We start from the raw sequence: 15,930 nt of genomic DNA on the forward strand, positions 1-15,930 counted from the left end.
TGTAAAATATAGCTTTGAAAAAGTATAAACGTCACGAGAGAGACCAATCCAACGGGCGATTGTTTACTTCCTTGTTCTAATTTCGATCATGCTCTAGGACACGCTCTCTGATTGGTTGACCAGAGTACCATGTGACCACATTTTGAAAGAAGTCATGGCAGGTCCAATCTAATTACAATCAGATCCTAGTTCTCGCTATTGCTAGACAAAGATCTGAGGTGTTCATTACGGGTCACGTCAGAACGACCTTTCGCAAACTTTGACCGACCAATGAAATGACGGGAAGTCGACATAAGCCAATCAGAATGCATCTTTTTCGATCTTTACGGTATTAACCCCCTGGATGCCATTTGGACATATATGTCCCTACACAAAACGCAGTTGCTGTGCCAGAGGGACATATATGTCCTTCTGAAACATCATGTTAAAAGAATTGAAATAAAATATTTTTGGATTACCCCAAGCCCATAGCAATTGCAACATCGCAAAAAGCAGTAAATTTCCAACACATCTGTGTCATTTTCACAACTCTACTGTCAATAATTAACGCATATGGAGTTAGTCAAATTCCCCTTGTTTACACTTTCGTTCAAATGTGCCGCCATTGAAATATTTTTTCATTTCGAACAAATTGCACCGACTGATTGAAAATCCATATGCGAAGGAATGTTTGAAACCTACATAAATATTTTGGTTAAAAGATTGAAAATGGTCAAATATCTACGCATCTATGTATTAATTAGCTAATGAAACCAACTAAATGCCCAGTTTATCGATGGTGAATGGAGTGTATATATTTTTTTTACAGTATTTGTTCAAGGCCTCGTTCATCACATTCATATCAAAGCGTATTCAAAAACATTCATACAGTTATACATACCTACTGACATCTTTTAAAAACAGTCTGTGTGAAAATGTGCCACTTCTCATATTCATACGTATACTTAGAAATTCCATTCATGCTTCCTAAGCCTCAAATTCTGCAAAAACACAGAAAAGGTACCGCAACTTTTTAGCCGAAACTTAAAACAAAATGGCGACCGAAGTTGAAGGTCGCTTAGCGGTACTTTTCATGAGAGAAAAAAAGTCGAAAGCATGTCTCCCAGAAGAAACGAAAACGCACATGATAAACGTTGACACACCCTTTTGGGTCTGTGTTGTTCATGCTTTGTGACTGATTATATGTAAGTCACGTTTTCGTATGTTTAATGAGGCGTGTCAATTTATTAAAAGACGTTGAAAAGTAGGTTGGTAGCAACGGCACATAGGATCTTATGCAGTGTCGAATATATTTATAATTTATTGGTTATATAAGTATATAAACAAGAACTATTTGATGTTGAAGTATGAACGTGTAAATGTCAGTTAAAATTACTTGAATACCGGTCCCCGATGAATCTATATATTTATTATTAGTTCGTTTGTCTAAATATAAATAGCTAGCTCTTTGACAGTAGAATTCATTACTGAATTATTAATAATCTTTCGTTTAATTTAAGTATGTAAATTTTGTATTCATGCGGTTTGTTATTGTTAAATACCTTATTATTATTGCAAGACTAAGTTTTTTTATTTCACGAAAACAAATGAAGCTGTTACGGTTATCGACAGTTTGGTTTCAATCATCCACCATAACGGGGTTGGCAAGAGCGGCAAATTTCCGATTGTTCGTCTGGAACGAAATACCGTGACCCGCGACCTTTGACATGACACGTCACAGAGGTTACAGGTGCCCGAGTAAAACAAAACAAAGTTCGATGTTGAAATCACCAACAGTGTTAAATATGACATCCAATGTAAATATTTATACATTATATGCTTTAATCTTTATCTTCGTGCTTTGTTTATCGAATCAGCGCGTTGAACACAAATCAAATTTTAAGAAACGTTCGCCTCCCGCCGAGAGCATGAATATTCATAGGGATAAAAATAGCCCCATGTGACAGACGACAACATTGCGATCGAAGCTGTCAACCAAGAAGGAATGTCTGCAGTGGGAATTGGCGACGACGATGATTTGGGGGAGTCGGACTTCGAGTCGGACATATCAGTCGATTCTCTCGATTCCGACTCCGAGTCCGACTCCCAGGAAGAGATAAGCGGTAAGTAACATTAATTCATTTTCATTAATAATTGAGTAGGTGTACTGTCAGTGCCAAACCAATGGCGGGAATAGGAATTTGTTATGTTTTTGCAATTTTCGAAATTGTATGGCTAGATGTACTCTTGACAGTTGTGATGTTTCAAATGTTAAAAATATCTACCATACCATGATCGACATAGTAGAAACAGCCAACTTCCTTGTTTAGTATTTCATGAAATATGAATCTTAGAAATGATTTGAACATGTTGAAAGAAAGGCTCTCATGGTAGTGAAATTTTAACATGTCAATATGTGGCCTACACGTGCGTTTGCTAAAGTGCAGTATGCAGTAATATTAATGGAAAATTGTCTTTGTTAAAAATTAAATTTATCTTGAAGGACACACTAGTTCACACTTTGGACCTGAAGCCATATTTTTAAAGGAGTATAATGTGTCAGTCCTCATAAATCTGAAAGGTCTTACTATAAGTTACTTATTTTGAAATATTAAAAATAAATGAATATGTGTCATACATTTTAAATGTAAATTGTTATTGATATATCATTGAGGATGTAGATTAATATTTATTATAACTTACTAAGGGGAAAGGGGAGTGGCATTGCACCAAGTGACTGTTGTCCTTGCGCCAATGGGTTGGGGGGTCAGCGCACTGAACAAATGTTCCCTCACCGGGCAGGTAGCCCGGAGCCGCGGAAGCTATGGCCAATTTTTTTATGAAAATTTACCATCATTGTAAAGCTTTTGATTTTAGTTCTAACCCTGAAAATGTTTGTGTCATGATTACACAACTGTTTCCCTGTGACTACTCAAGGAAGCCCTTCATTTGTCATTAATAAATTCATGTGGTGCACATAATGATATGATTATCCTAATCTTATCTTTATCTAGTAGTAATGAAGAATAAGTCTTTCAACATGTTCAATCTGTACTGAAACTAAAAAGGTCAAAGGTTATACATATTAATTAAAAGCAAAATATTAGTCTTGATGAAAATAAAGTTGCCACATGATTATTGATACTGTGTTGTAAAATATGCACTTGATCTACAGGGTCTGAAAAAGTTCCTTCAATAAACTAAATATATGTCTATAGGTCTATGTGTATATATATAATATATTTTTATTTTTATTGAAATTTAAGATTGATAACAAACATAAAATACATTGGAGAAATGACAAACTTCCATGAAGCAATTTGCAAAATAGGAGTACATTCAAGGGAGAGGCACATTAACAAATCAATTTATCTCCCCTTGATCAATAAATTATAATAAAACATGAGTCAGCAGTTGCTGAGTTCCAGTTATGATAAGAAACATCCATGAAAATTTGCAAATGCAGCGATAGAAAAAAACATTTTAGTCCACCAGCGTTAGAAATTGGCACTAGTCCTGTAGTCCTCACCAAACTGCCCAATGGTAAAGGTATCCTAAGGACTAGTAGAAATTGGTCAATTTTAAGGTTTTGCTGTATGTTATCATTATGCGGACGAATGGACAAAACTTGTTAGTTTCTACCCCTGTCCACTAGTCCATATATTATAATGATAACGTAAAGCAAAACCCTATAATAAGGAATCCTTTCCCTTAGCACTGTTATATGGGATTGTTATTAATAAGAAACATTATTTCAAATTTCAGATAATGAGGAAAACACGGAGACTGAAGAAGAGGCAGGGGCCAAACCAATGGTCCGTGGCCCCTGGCTGCCCGTGCTGGACACGGACAGCTTTGACCTCGGCAACAGTATTGACTTTGCCGAGGAGTGCGGCCCTGTCAACCCTCCAGGTAACAGGAATTGATAAATAAACATATCATTAAGTGCATGAATTAATAATCAACATAGACAATGCCTGTCATCCAAAACTGAGAAAGGAATTGTTTCATATTATATTTCACAAGGTTAATTAGATGTTTAGTTATAAATGTGGATATAAGCTGTATGATATTGCGATTATCATTACATGTACATGTATCAAATATGATGATATGTGTCAGCATGATTTATAATAATTCATGTGGTCATACATTATGATATATGTTTCAGATTACCATGCCCCTCCTATATGCTATTTCAACCAGCAACTCAGAGGAGGGGATGGAGGTGTTGATTTGTTCGACCTGCTGGTCAGGGAGACAAACAGGTATGCTGAGCAGTACCTGCAGGGCCGCACGCTATCACCGCAGAGCAGGGCTCGGGCGTGGAGACCCGTTGACCGGGAAGAAATGCGGGCATTTCTTGGACTCTTGTTGGCCATGGGTGTCGTCAGGAAGCCAACCATCGCTTCCTACTGGAATGAGGGGGACAAGAACTGGCTGGCATCAACACCTTCCTTCGGGGGGATCATGCCGAGGAATCGCTTCCAAGTCATCATGCGGTTCCTCCACTGCAACGACAACTCTGTTGCAGTGCCCCGAGGGCAGCCAGATCATGACCCCCTCCACAAGATCAGGCCGGTTCTTGATCTTGTGAATGGATCATTCGCAAACTCTCATGGGTATGTTACCTTTTTACTTTCTCCATTCTGATATATCATATGAAAAGTATTTGAATACCATTCATTATGGCACTTATTTCATGTTGCACTGATGTGAGGTTCTAATGAATTAATCTCGGTAAAATGACAATATGAAAATTACATATACCAAAAGTTATGGACTTGTTACATGTAAATTTTTATTGAAAACTTCTTAAGTAAAAAATAAGATATAAGGATCTATACCAAAACGTCATCTTGACAGTAAATAAATAAGTTGTTATCCATAAATTGTGTCTATTTAGTCATCTATCAACTTCTAAGTACTGCATATCACACAATTTCTTTTTTCATGCTGGCCCAGAGTGTTTGCGTTGATGAAAGGATGGTTGGCTTCAAAGGGCGACATCACCTTGTACAATACATGGCCAACAAGAAAGCACACAGATGGGGGGTGAAGTTGTGGATCCTTGCCGAGGCGGGTACTGGCTACACCCATCAAGTTCGTATCTACAAGGGCCGGAACCTTGGAGGACCACCGCCCAAGGAAGGTCTTGGGCATAGTGTGGTCATGGACTTGATGGAACCGCATCTCGACAAGGGCCACCACATCATCTGCGACAACTACTTCAGCAGTCCGTCTCTCTGCCATGCTCTATTTGACAGGGGGACATTCTGCACAGGAGTTGTCGCCGTCCGGAGGAAGGGAATGCCGAGCTCTTTCGTTGGGAAAAGACCACCTAGGGGCTCGACAATTGTGAGAAGACAGGGTCCACTGCTGGCAGTGCTCTTTTCAGACAGGAAGGTCTTCACAATCCTTTCTACCATGGGTAGTCCAAGGTAAATTCAAAATATTAAATATGCTGCTCAATATCCTGTTCATTGTTCAGCAGCGTTAGAAACTAACAGTTTCAGTCCACTAGTCACATACTAATAACATAGAGCAAAACCCTTAAACTTTGTTAAAGAAGGCACATTTCTAATAGTCCTTATAGGACTAGTGCCAATTTGTAATGCTGTTAAGTCAGTATGATTCCTACTCCAAGTGTCCATTTCCTTTCATACATGTTCGCTTTGATGAGTGTCAATTACTTTAAATTTCTCATAAAGATGAAAAGAATATAGAGATTCTATGTGCATGTTTCTGAAAAAATTAATATGAAATATTTTATTTACAGAATGGAGGATGGGCTTAACTCACGGGGCCGGTCTGTCACTCTCCCCTCAGTCGTTAGACTGTACAACACCCTAATGGGGGGAGTTGACCTTGGGGATCAACTCATTGGTGTCTATGATCCCCAAGTCCGCTCCGTGAAGCTGTGGAAGAAAGTTTTAATCAACTTTCTTCTCACAGCATCAGGTAAGAATTATTTTATTTATATGCAATTCAGAATAAAATAATTTGGTATCAAGGAATTTAGGAATAACTTATAATTCTAGACCTATGTCATTACTACCAACTATACGGTCATTATCCTGATAATATCAACCAATATGTAACAAATGGCATGAACTGAATACAATAACAGAATAATTTCGCATCTGGTACCACTTCCACTGTATTTTCATTGTACTGATTAATCAACATGAACCTTATCTTCTGAACAGCTATTTCATAATGTTTGATTTTAATGTTTCATACTCATTTCATTTCAGTTAATGCCTATCAGACATTCTTGAACACCCATGGTAGAACGACCTCCCGTCTGGACTTCCACATGTCCCTTCTCCACTCACTCGTCGGGAACACTCAGGTGAAGAGGAGGACTGGCAGGCCCAGGACCCAGCCTCCTTCCCGACGACTGACTGGACGTCACTTCATAGAAGTGCTGCCTGAAGGGAAGAGGAAACAGTGTGTTCTCTGCAGAAAGAGACAGAGGGCCATCGATGGCTCTGCAGGAAAGGTCAGGACCTGGTGTCCTGACTGCCATGTTGGCCTCTGTGCACGCTGTTTCCGTCAGTATCACACAGCTGATCACATTGAAGAGTGAAAGGCTGTGTGTACTGGCATATGATGGAACATGACTCATGTTCCATCATATCAACCCTTCAAGCAGTTTCCCCATCTGTGTGCTTCATTGTAAATAACTAGTGAGTGAGTAGGACTTACGCCGCACTTGCAATATTCCAGCAACATCGCAGCGAATCTTTGTAAATAGATGATAAATATATTGTATATATGTACTTATTGTAAATATTTCATGTGTGTGTATATATATTAAAGGATGTTTTTGTGAGAGAGTATGACCTAACGCCGTATTTGCAATATAACAGCAACATCATGGCGATTTTATTGTAAATAGATCATTGTCTATTGTATATGATTATGTACTTATTGTAAAGAAGTGAGTTTGTTTTATGCCTCTTTTAGCAATATTCCCGCAAAAATATGGCAGTTTAATGTACTTATGTTCATATTATGTTCTCTATTTATTGTACATGTAATTATTGTGTGTATCATGTGTATGTAAGGATCTGTTTATGAGTAGGACTTCCCACTGCATCTGCAATATTCCAGCAACATTGCAGCGAATCTTTGTAAATAGATGATAAATATATTGTATATATGTACTTATTGTAAATATTTCATATGTGTGTATATATATTAAAGGATGTTTTTGTGAGAGAGTATGACCTAACGCCGTATTTGCAATATAACAGCAACATCATGGCGATTTTATTGTAAATAGATCATTGTCTATTGTATATGATTATGTACTTATTGTAAAGAAGTGAGTTTGTTTTATGCCTCTTTTAGCAATATTCCCGCAAATATATGGCAGTTTAATGTACTTATGTTCATATTATGTTCTCTATTTATTGTACATGTAATTATTGTGTGTATGTAAGGATCTGTTTGTGAGTAGGACTTCCCACTGCATCTGCAATATTCCAGCAACATCGCAGCGAATCTTTGTAAATAGATTGTATATATTGTATATTGGTACTTACTGTAAATACTCTATTTGTATATTTCAGGATATATCTGTGAGAGTATGACTCCATGCTGTATTTGCAATATAGCAGCAACATCACAGCGATTAATTGTAAATAGATTAAATTCTATTAATGATATATATTATATATATTTACTGTAAATAGAAAATGGATTTGTGTATATATATAAAAGGACATGTTGGTGCGTGAGTATGATTCAACGCCACATTTACAATATTCCAGTTAATTCGTGGCGATTCATTGTATATGGATTATTGATCTTTTGTTCACAATTATGTACTTCATGTAAATAGAGTGAGTATGATTCATGCCGCTTTCAGCAGTATTCCAGCTAAGATGCGGCCTTTTTTTAAAACTTTATTGTACAAAGTTTATATATTATTCACATGTAAATACTGTCAATAAATATGTATAGATTGAGAGATTTGTACATTTGTCTTATATATCTCATTTAAACAGTTACAAGATTTTTTACTGATGATACTTTTCAAAATATTAAATAAAGGACATTAAGGACAGTAAGTATAACAGTAAGGACCTTGGAATAAGAATTAATTTTCTAAAGTATTTCAAATTACAGCCATATGAAAGTGTGGTTGTTCCTCTGGAATATTAACAAAATATTCAAAAATGTTCACAGATTATTCATGTATGCATATGTAAGCATACTTTTTAATTATTAATTGATATATGGAAATCGATTCTCCAATGTTATCATAACCAATGACTTACATACATCTACACAACTAAAGAAACTTTTTACTTCTAATCCTTATTATGATAAACCCTTAAAAATTGAAAATTTCTTCTTGTCTGTATTATACCTTAACTATTGGTCAGTTTGGCAAGGACTATTGGACAATTGCCACGTCTTTGCCGTAACGTATTCTGATAAAGTTCGCTCAACAGACATAATGTTATCCATAAATTTTAGCGGTAAATGCCACGAGCAAGCGCGGACGTGAGAGAAGACAGCAAGCCGTGAACGTATTTGTTACGGCTTGCGCAAATCTGAAATGATGCCCGTTTTTTTCGAGCGGGTAACCTGTGCCTTTTGGTGTTTACAAATTCTTCATAGATTACCTTTTTTCAAATTCGTCAAACAGTACCAGGAATACATGGTTTGATTTGTATTAAATGTCCGTTGAAATATACTTCGGATAATGGTATTCATAACAGCTAGTCTACCACATCGCCATGGAAATCATTCGTCAAAAAGTTCCCGAAAGAAAGATTAATTATCGAGATCAATTTTGATTATACTTTGCACATTTCATGACAAAAATCACATATACATCCATCTGACTGTAATAAATGTTAGCTAATACAGTTCCTTTGGGTTTGTGATCAGTGGATCCATGTCTTTAATACTGCTTGATGGTCACTCAGTGGCTGCTGATGGAAGCAGGGACGGAGATGGAAATCGGGAAAATATGACCAGATCGCAACGTTTGAATCTTTGATGAATCAATGCGTTTATCATCTCCAAATTACGACAGATTTCAGACCATCACTAGAACACTAAGCTTTGCTTACAGAATGATGTTCAAATGTACTTACTATCTCGGTTGCTGTCAAAGATGTTATAGTAAATCCAAAATCCCAAACACCGCTGAACACGGTCGACGACATTTTGAAATATTCAAAACTAAAGCTGTCGACAACAAAAAAGGCATTTTCGTATTGTTTCTACTTCATGTGAATTTTTTTTATTGTTTTGTGTTTGTATAATCGTTATTAGTTAAAAATGAAAATAAAACAACGTTATTAAGGATTCATAAAGATACGAGACTAACTCGTTCAATCGTCTGTATGCAAATTTTGTCGACGTGCAAATGGACATGTCCGCCATCGCCTGGTAGGAGTATTTACAGTGAACTGATTGACATGAGCCGTGAGGAATACCTTTCGGTGCAAGAAAAGTAAAAATATGCCATGCATAAGGGCATGTTCTTTGCAGATTACATGGTATGATTTTCTTACTAAAAAATGAATAATGACCGAAAAGAAAAATCATTTATTGCAATGAAGAAAACACAACACCGCGTATAAGTTTTAGTTTGAAATGCGATTTCGTTCTCTTCTTTCTAAAAGTACGTAATTTTGAATTTCATAGCTAAGGTTACACGTTACAATTTATATCAGCATGTAGGTAATAAACCACAGATTTTAGGGATAAGATTTTATTCCTTACTCATAAATAGTTTTTTCATTAATATGCTTTTTCCGACATGATATGCAAACGATAACGTTACAATTTCACTAATTTACGGACAAAATGGCGTCACACATATTTGAACAAATTCGTAATCGACGATTTCGCGGACGATTTTCCACGGAGATGTTTCATTTTCAACACGGTAATCGGGAAACAAACGGGCTTTCGCATAATGTTTTTGGTTTTTACATTGGTGGAGATTTACAACCTGACAAGACGCTCAAAGTATCCAGTGCGCAATGTCAACAAAACAGCCGCCATGGACATTTTGTAAAAAATCGCATATTCAATACGTTTGCCGAGCTATAAACTACTGTTAATAACGTTAATGCTTTACAATATTTACATAGACAGTTAGGGAAATGGTTGTGCTGTTATAGTGTGAAATTTGAAAATTGTGGGTTTTATCGTTGTTACGTTACGTCGTTTTTAGACGAAAGTGTGCAGTTTCCAGAACGTCACTCGCAAATAAACTCGGCACAGCGATAGTACACAGGCTATTTTTAGGTGGCAGCCAGAGGGTTAAGTTCAAACTGGCGACTTCCATTTCAGACTTGGCTTGAAAAATAAGTTGACAAAGTTCTCGATTAAAATTGGGACTATCCTGTGTTAAACTTTTCGAGGTTGCATGATTAGAAATCATACAATTCAGACTGTCACTTTCCTGATCTGGTAAACGACGCTCTTATTGGTCGGATGAAAGGTCGTTCCGACCTGACCCTAATGGGATGTCCTCAGGTCTTTTTTAAGCGGTAGCGATAACTAAGATCTGATTTTATTGATAGTGGCAAACGTATTGCTGCTCACAAATATAGTTTTCGTTTAAATAAAACGGAAAAAAACTAGTTGTGGGTGGAAATACAATTAAATCTTATATTGTGCGATAAAACATGATTTTGGGTAAAAACAGTAAACTACGTTTATAACGACCTAACGGATATAACAGACTTATTTAGTTCGGGCCATTTGTTGCATAAATACTGTATGTATGTTTATAACGAACTACGGATGACAGTACATCCACTATTACTGACAGTACACCAAATATCGCATACTGACAGTACATCCGTTATTACATACTGACAGAACATCCACTATTACTGACAGTACACCAAATATCGCATACTGACAGTACATCCGTAATTACATACTGACAGAACATCCACTATTACTGACAGTACACCAAATATCGCATACTGACAGTACATCCGTTATTACATACTGACAGAACATCCACTATTACTGACAGTACACCAAATATCGCATACTGACAGTACATCCGTGAGTGCGGCGTTAAACAACAAACCAACCTACCACTTAATACGGAAACTAAGGTCGTTGATTAAGTGACAAAACATTTCGTGCTCAAAATTATCAGTTAGCTTGATTATTGCTGACCGCTGGGTTAAAAAATAAACACAATAAACAAGCATTTCAAGTTCAATAAATGGGTCAGAGATTGTTTTAAAGATAAGCTTGCTGCACGTTCAGATTTTATAAACAAATAGCAAGATGAAGGCAACGTCTCAATCAATTTGGACGATGAAAAAGGTGCGTGGATCGCAAAAGTAACGTAATAGACCCGTGAATATAGCGGCATTGGCCCATGCATTAAAAGCATATAGCGAATATAAACTGAGGGGCTACAGGAAGAATACAGAGTTTGTCTTTTATGTAATTGAACATTGAAAGAGTGAGTGAGTAGTTGGGTTTAACGCCGCTTTTAACAGTATTCCAGTTATATCACGGCGTGTCAGCTTAATGTGGGAGGAAAGCCCGAAGTGATGCAGGTCTGAGACGTTTACCACTTTGGTGAAACCCACGAGCACGGGTATGGTGCTGACAAACCTAGAAACATAATCGGGACGAACCGAGATTCGAACCCACAATCATAGGTTTCTGGCGTGCCCAAGGGACGCAACTCTGGACAGCGCGTCGCGGCGCCTTAGACGACTGGGCCACCCGTGCCCCCGAACATTGAAAGAACTGTTGTTAACTTTGATTGTCTATTTTACAATCACTCATTCCTGCAACAGTTTGTAAAAAGTAATCTTTGACTGGATAATGTTGTGTAAAAATACATTGGTTTAATGATGACATGGATAAGAAATGAATTTGCATGGCCCCTACCAAATTTGAAATATAATTTGTGCCGAGATATGAAAAGTTGTTGATTATCAAAGATAAGATGTCTAAGATACCAATCATCATGCGAATATTTTTTTTTACATTTTTAAAAGTTTTAAACCAAATTAGATTTAAATCCAATATAAATATAAGTATTGTTTTGATAGCTGACTAGTACAGTTCAGTTCATTTTTATATAATATCGCTAACTTTTCAATTTTAAATTTAAAATCAAACATAATATAACATCAACGGAGGGGTATAGTTTCCTTTTTAGCCTCAGTTTATAAACGTTCATGCAGTGATGGTCGGTACAGAATGTCTACAGCATGCATGCTATATAATGGCAAAATGATCGCCACACCAAACCTGTATAGCCTCTTATTTCAGTATTTTGGTATGCGCTCGGCCTCGAGTTTTGGCGTCGCCGATGCTTATGTTTGACGTGCACAGAAGCATACCCTGAAAGTACATTCATGATGGATACACGTGGTCAGGGGCGCTGGACCAGGACGCTGGACAAACATGTCTGTGCCAAACATGCCTATGAGCTGATGAGGACAACATCGACAAATCGTGTTAATATAATGCAATGTCCACATTACATTCAACCATTTTGGGGGGCAGAGATAGTATAGGACCAAAAAAAGTATACACTTTAAAATTGGATTTCACCAAAAAATACAAACGTTATAAATTCGTTGCGTCTGAAAGCAGTGGCCGAAACACTGCAAAACAGACATGTGAATATTAGTATATCTACATGAGCATATCTACGTTGGTTGATATAGAACAGGTATGGCAAGCTTTGTTAACTGGAATGAATACACATAACATTGTTTATAGTAGCGAGCAGAAAATTCGCTTTTAATTTCAACAAGAATAGGCCCACATTCGATTTTCGCAGTCCACCCGTACCTGGTTTAACATACAAACTTAAGAGTTTGAAATTGCATGCAGCTTCTTCAGATCTTAACCCGATTGAAAAAGTTTGGCAAGTGATGAAAGACAAGGTGGAAAAACAGGAGTGAATAGTTTAGTCTTATCCATCAGACATGAACGATTTTCTGACACAGACAATTTCATAGAGAGCATGGGGCTCCCTCCGTAACCCACAGTGTCTGGATAGAAACGAAGCAGTTACCGACTATTGGCTATAGTCCCATACAAGTTTGTGGAAAATCGGAGAATAAAATTCATATTAACGATGAAATTATTAAATCGTGAAATTCTGGTATTTATTCTGCTCGTCACAAATACCGACTATTGGCTATAGTCCCATACAAGTTTGTGGAAAATCGGAGAATAAAATTCATATTAACGATGAAATTATTAAATCGTGAAATTCTGGTATTTATTCTGCTCGTTACAAAACACAACCTTATCATGTGAGGGATTAGTATTACATGTATGTGCATACCAACAGGTTCAGGATTATACTAAGATTGGATTATTATACGTACATATATTGGGAGAATATATATAGAATACATACAGGGAAGCATATATAGAGAGTATATCTGGGGAATTATATATTTCAAGGATATGACTTTTACCATGTGCAGCGGTATTCTCATAAGCCTCGCGTCGGTCTTTTGATTTTCCTTTTTTCTCTTTCTTATTTTTCTTTTTCGGGTGTTTTTTGTTTGGCTCTTGTTCTGAAATATCAAAATCGTATGAGTGGAAAACATGTTTTACTGAGATCCGGGGTAGAATAGGTCTTCAGCAACCCATGCTTGCCGTAAAAGGCGACTATGATTGTCGCAAGAGGCGACAAACGGGATCGGGTGGTCAGGCTCGCTGACTTTGTTGATGCATGTCATCCTATCTGAACTGCGTTGATCGATGATATCAATCACTGGATTGTCTGGTCCAGACTCGATTATTTATACAAACCGGAAATATTGAAGGGTCTTACTTTCGCCTTTGCTTCCATGTCAAGTGCAACAGGAAGTAGCCAGCTTTGTGTATTAACGTCAACAAAACGTGGATCGGAGGTAAACTCTTTACATTCATCGGGGGTTTTATCGTCGCTTTCAATATTACTACACTTTTCAAGAGATGTGAATGCACGTGTGTTTGCATGCATGCGTGCGTGCGTGCGTGTGTGCGTGTGTGCGTTCATGCGATTGCTTGTACTAGGTCTGACTAATGCCAGTTTTATAGTGCTAGCCCACTGAGATACCATGCCCCAGTTTAACATGAATACCCTACTCAGAGTATTCTGACTCGGAGCCGACCAGTCCCTGTATTTTTCACTGACAAAAATGATAAGTAGTTTGACTTGTACCATATGTCTCCGTAAATAGCTAGTTGGCTTGCCTTTGCATGTATTTGTGACATGTGCAACCGGTGGAGCAGTATACGCTCACCTTTTCGCAAACACCTGCTATCAACCCTGATACTTATTCACAAGCATGCTTATGATGTAGTCGGAATCGTACAATCGACTCTGCTTTTAGCAGACATTTCTTATGAATGTGGAAAGGGTTTTGCCGCTTCTATTTTATATACACGGACAGCTAATGTTTTGAAATATCACGTTATAAACTTTCCAGTAGTTACTCCCCGATACCGAGAGTACGTTCAAAATTGTACGCCGACGCTGACTCGAACCCTACAATTTACGTTGTTAAAAATCTCGCGGTCAAGGACAGAAAGTATTTTACACAGTGACAGAGAAGGATATTAAACGTTATTTATTAATGTGTTTATGAATCACGATCGAATAGTGATGATACCACATGTTCGCGAAAAACTAAACGTATCCTGCCCTACCTGTCACAAACACATGCAAAGGCAAGTCAATTGTTTCGCCTGAAAAGACACGCGAACCCATGTGAGGAGTCATGTTCTGAAGCCGAAGGTTTAAGGTGTATGATTCACACAAGAATCACGTAACTGTAGCTTACTTTGAGCACACCGGTTGAATGACACGATTAATAAATGTAAAACGTGCATCGCGTACAACATGTGACGCACGGATATAGCGACTATGTTTGTTTGTTTGTTCTTTAACGCCGCACTCAGTAATATTCCAGCTATATGACGGCGGTCTGTAAATTGTCGAGTCTGGACCAGACAATCCAGTGATTGATATCATGAGCACCGATCCACTCAATTGGGATCGATGACATTCATCAACCAAGTCAGCGAGCCTGACCACCCGATCCCGTTGGTTGCCTCTTACGACAAGCATAGTCGCCTTTCACGGCAAGCATGGGTTGCCGGAGACCTATTCTACCCCAGAATCTTCACGATTTAATCTTTGACACCATTAGGAACCTATTCAAAAGTTAAATAACGGATAAAATTCTAAATGCTTTGGTGGAAAGGGATAACAGGCCTGCAAGTATTTGTCCCAACAAAATCAACTTTTCATGGGAATTTGGTTTTAAGTCATGTCAACAGCTTGTACAATATCGAAACATTCTGAATTTTGCAAATTTAGTCCGACCTTGGGAGCATTGTCATACACCAGCATGATAATTCATGGCGAAAAACGTAAGGCTCTTTGTCAGGCAGTGACAATAGCAAAATGAACTGTATTCGTTAACTAGTTTATGTTTAGGTCATAAACCCGGTTTCGATTCACGACATGGGTACAATGTGTGAAGCACATTTCTGGTGTCCCCCGCCGTGATATTGCTTGAATATTGCTAAAAGCGGCGTAAAACCATACTCACTCACTTAGGTTATAAACATGGGTACCCAGCAGGTTCAGGGCATCGTCCCTGCTGGGTTGTGAGAAATTAAACCAATGTGTAGAAACGTGTAGTTCCGTTTTGGTAAATGTGGCTGTTTCATAAATGAATTGACGTTAGGTTTCGTTCAGGAAAACTATGACGATAATTAAAAAAACATGTCATTGTTTGTTTCAAGCTTACCAGCTTCTTTAAAATGAGAGACGTTCTCATAAACATCAGGCGAGACGGCATCTGCTGGATCTGCAATGAATCATCATCATCATCATCATTACCATCATCATCATCATCGTCGTCGTCGTCGTCGTCATCATCATCATCGCCGTCGTCGTCGTCATCATCA

General features: G+C 37.6%; 2 protein-coding genes across 4 annotated transcripts in view; one reads left to right on the plus strand and one right to left on the minus strand.

Moving 5' to 3' along the window:
• Nucleotides 1-15,930, minus strand: part of LOC124132928 (hemicentin-2-like) — a 62,194-nt gene that overhangs the window by 2,858 nt on the left and 43,406 nt on the right. The window contains exons 13-15 of one of the 3 annotated variants that reach the window (XM_048398459.1): nucleotides 15,771-15,830; nucleotides 13,440-13,541; nucleotides 12,253-12,345 (exon numbers count right to left, since the gene is read on the minus strand). In XM_048398459.1, coding sequence (XP_048254416.1) covers nucleotides 12,253-12,345; nucleotides 13,440-13,541; nucleotides 15,771-15,830 — 255 coding nt within the window. The remainder of the gene's footprint in view (nucleotides 1-12,252; nucleotides 12,346-13,439; nucleotides 13,542-15,770; nucleotides 15,831-15,930) is intronic. The other 2 variants (XM_048398460.1, XM_048398461.1) reach the window with 2 other exon arrangements.
• Nucleotides 347-7,960, plus strand: LOC124132929 (piggyBac transposable element-derived protein 3-like). The gene is made up of 6 exons (XM_046497108.2): nucleotides 347-2,102; nucleotides 3,745-3,891; nucleotides 4,151-4,601; nucleotides 4,935-5,420; nucleotides 5,759-5,940; nucleotides 6,237-7,960. Exons 1-6 carry the CDS (start codon nucleotides 1,985-1,987, stop codon nucleotides 6,569-6,571), a joined length of 1,719 nt encoding a protein of 572 aa, XP_046353064.1. The 5' UTR covers nucleotides 347-1,984; the 3' UTR covers nucleotides 6,572-7,960.

Source organism: Haliotis rufescens, unplaced genomic scaffold (assembly GCF_023055435.1).
Source record: "Haliotis rufescens isolate VD_foot unplaced genomic scaffold, xgHalRufe1.0.p SCAF_18, whole genome shotgun sequence".
Taxonomy (NCBI): domain Eukaryota; kingdom Metazoa; phylum Mollusca; class Gastropoda; order Lepetellida; family Haliotidae; genus Haliotis; species Haliotis rufescens.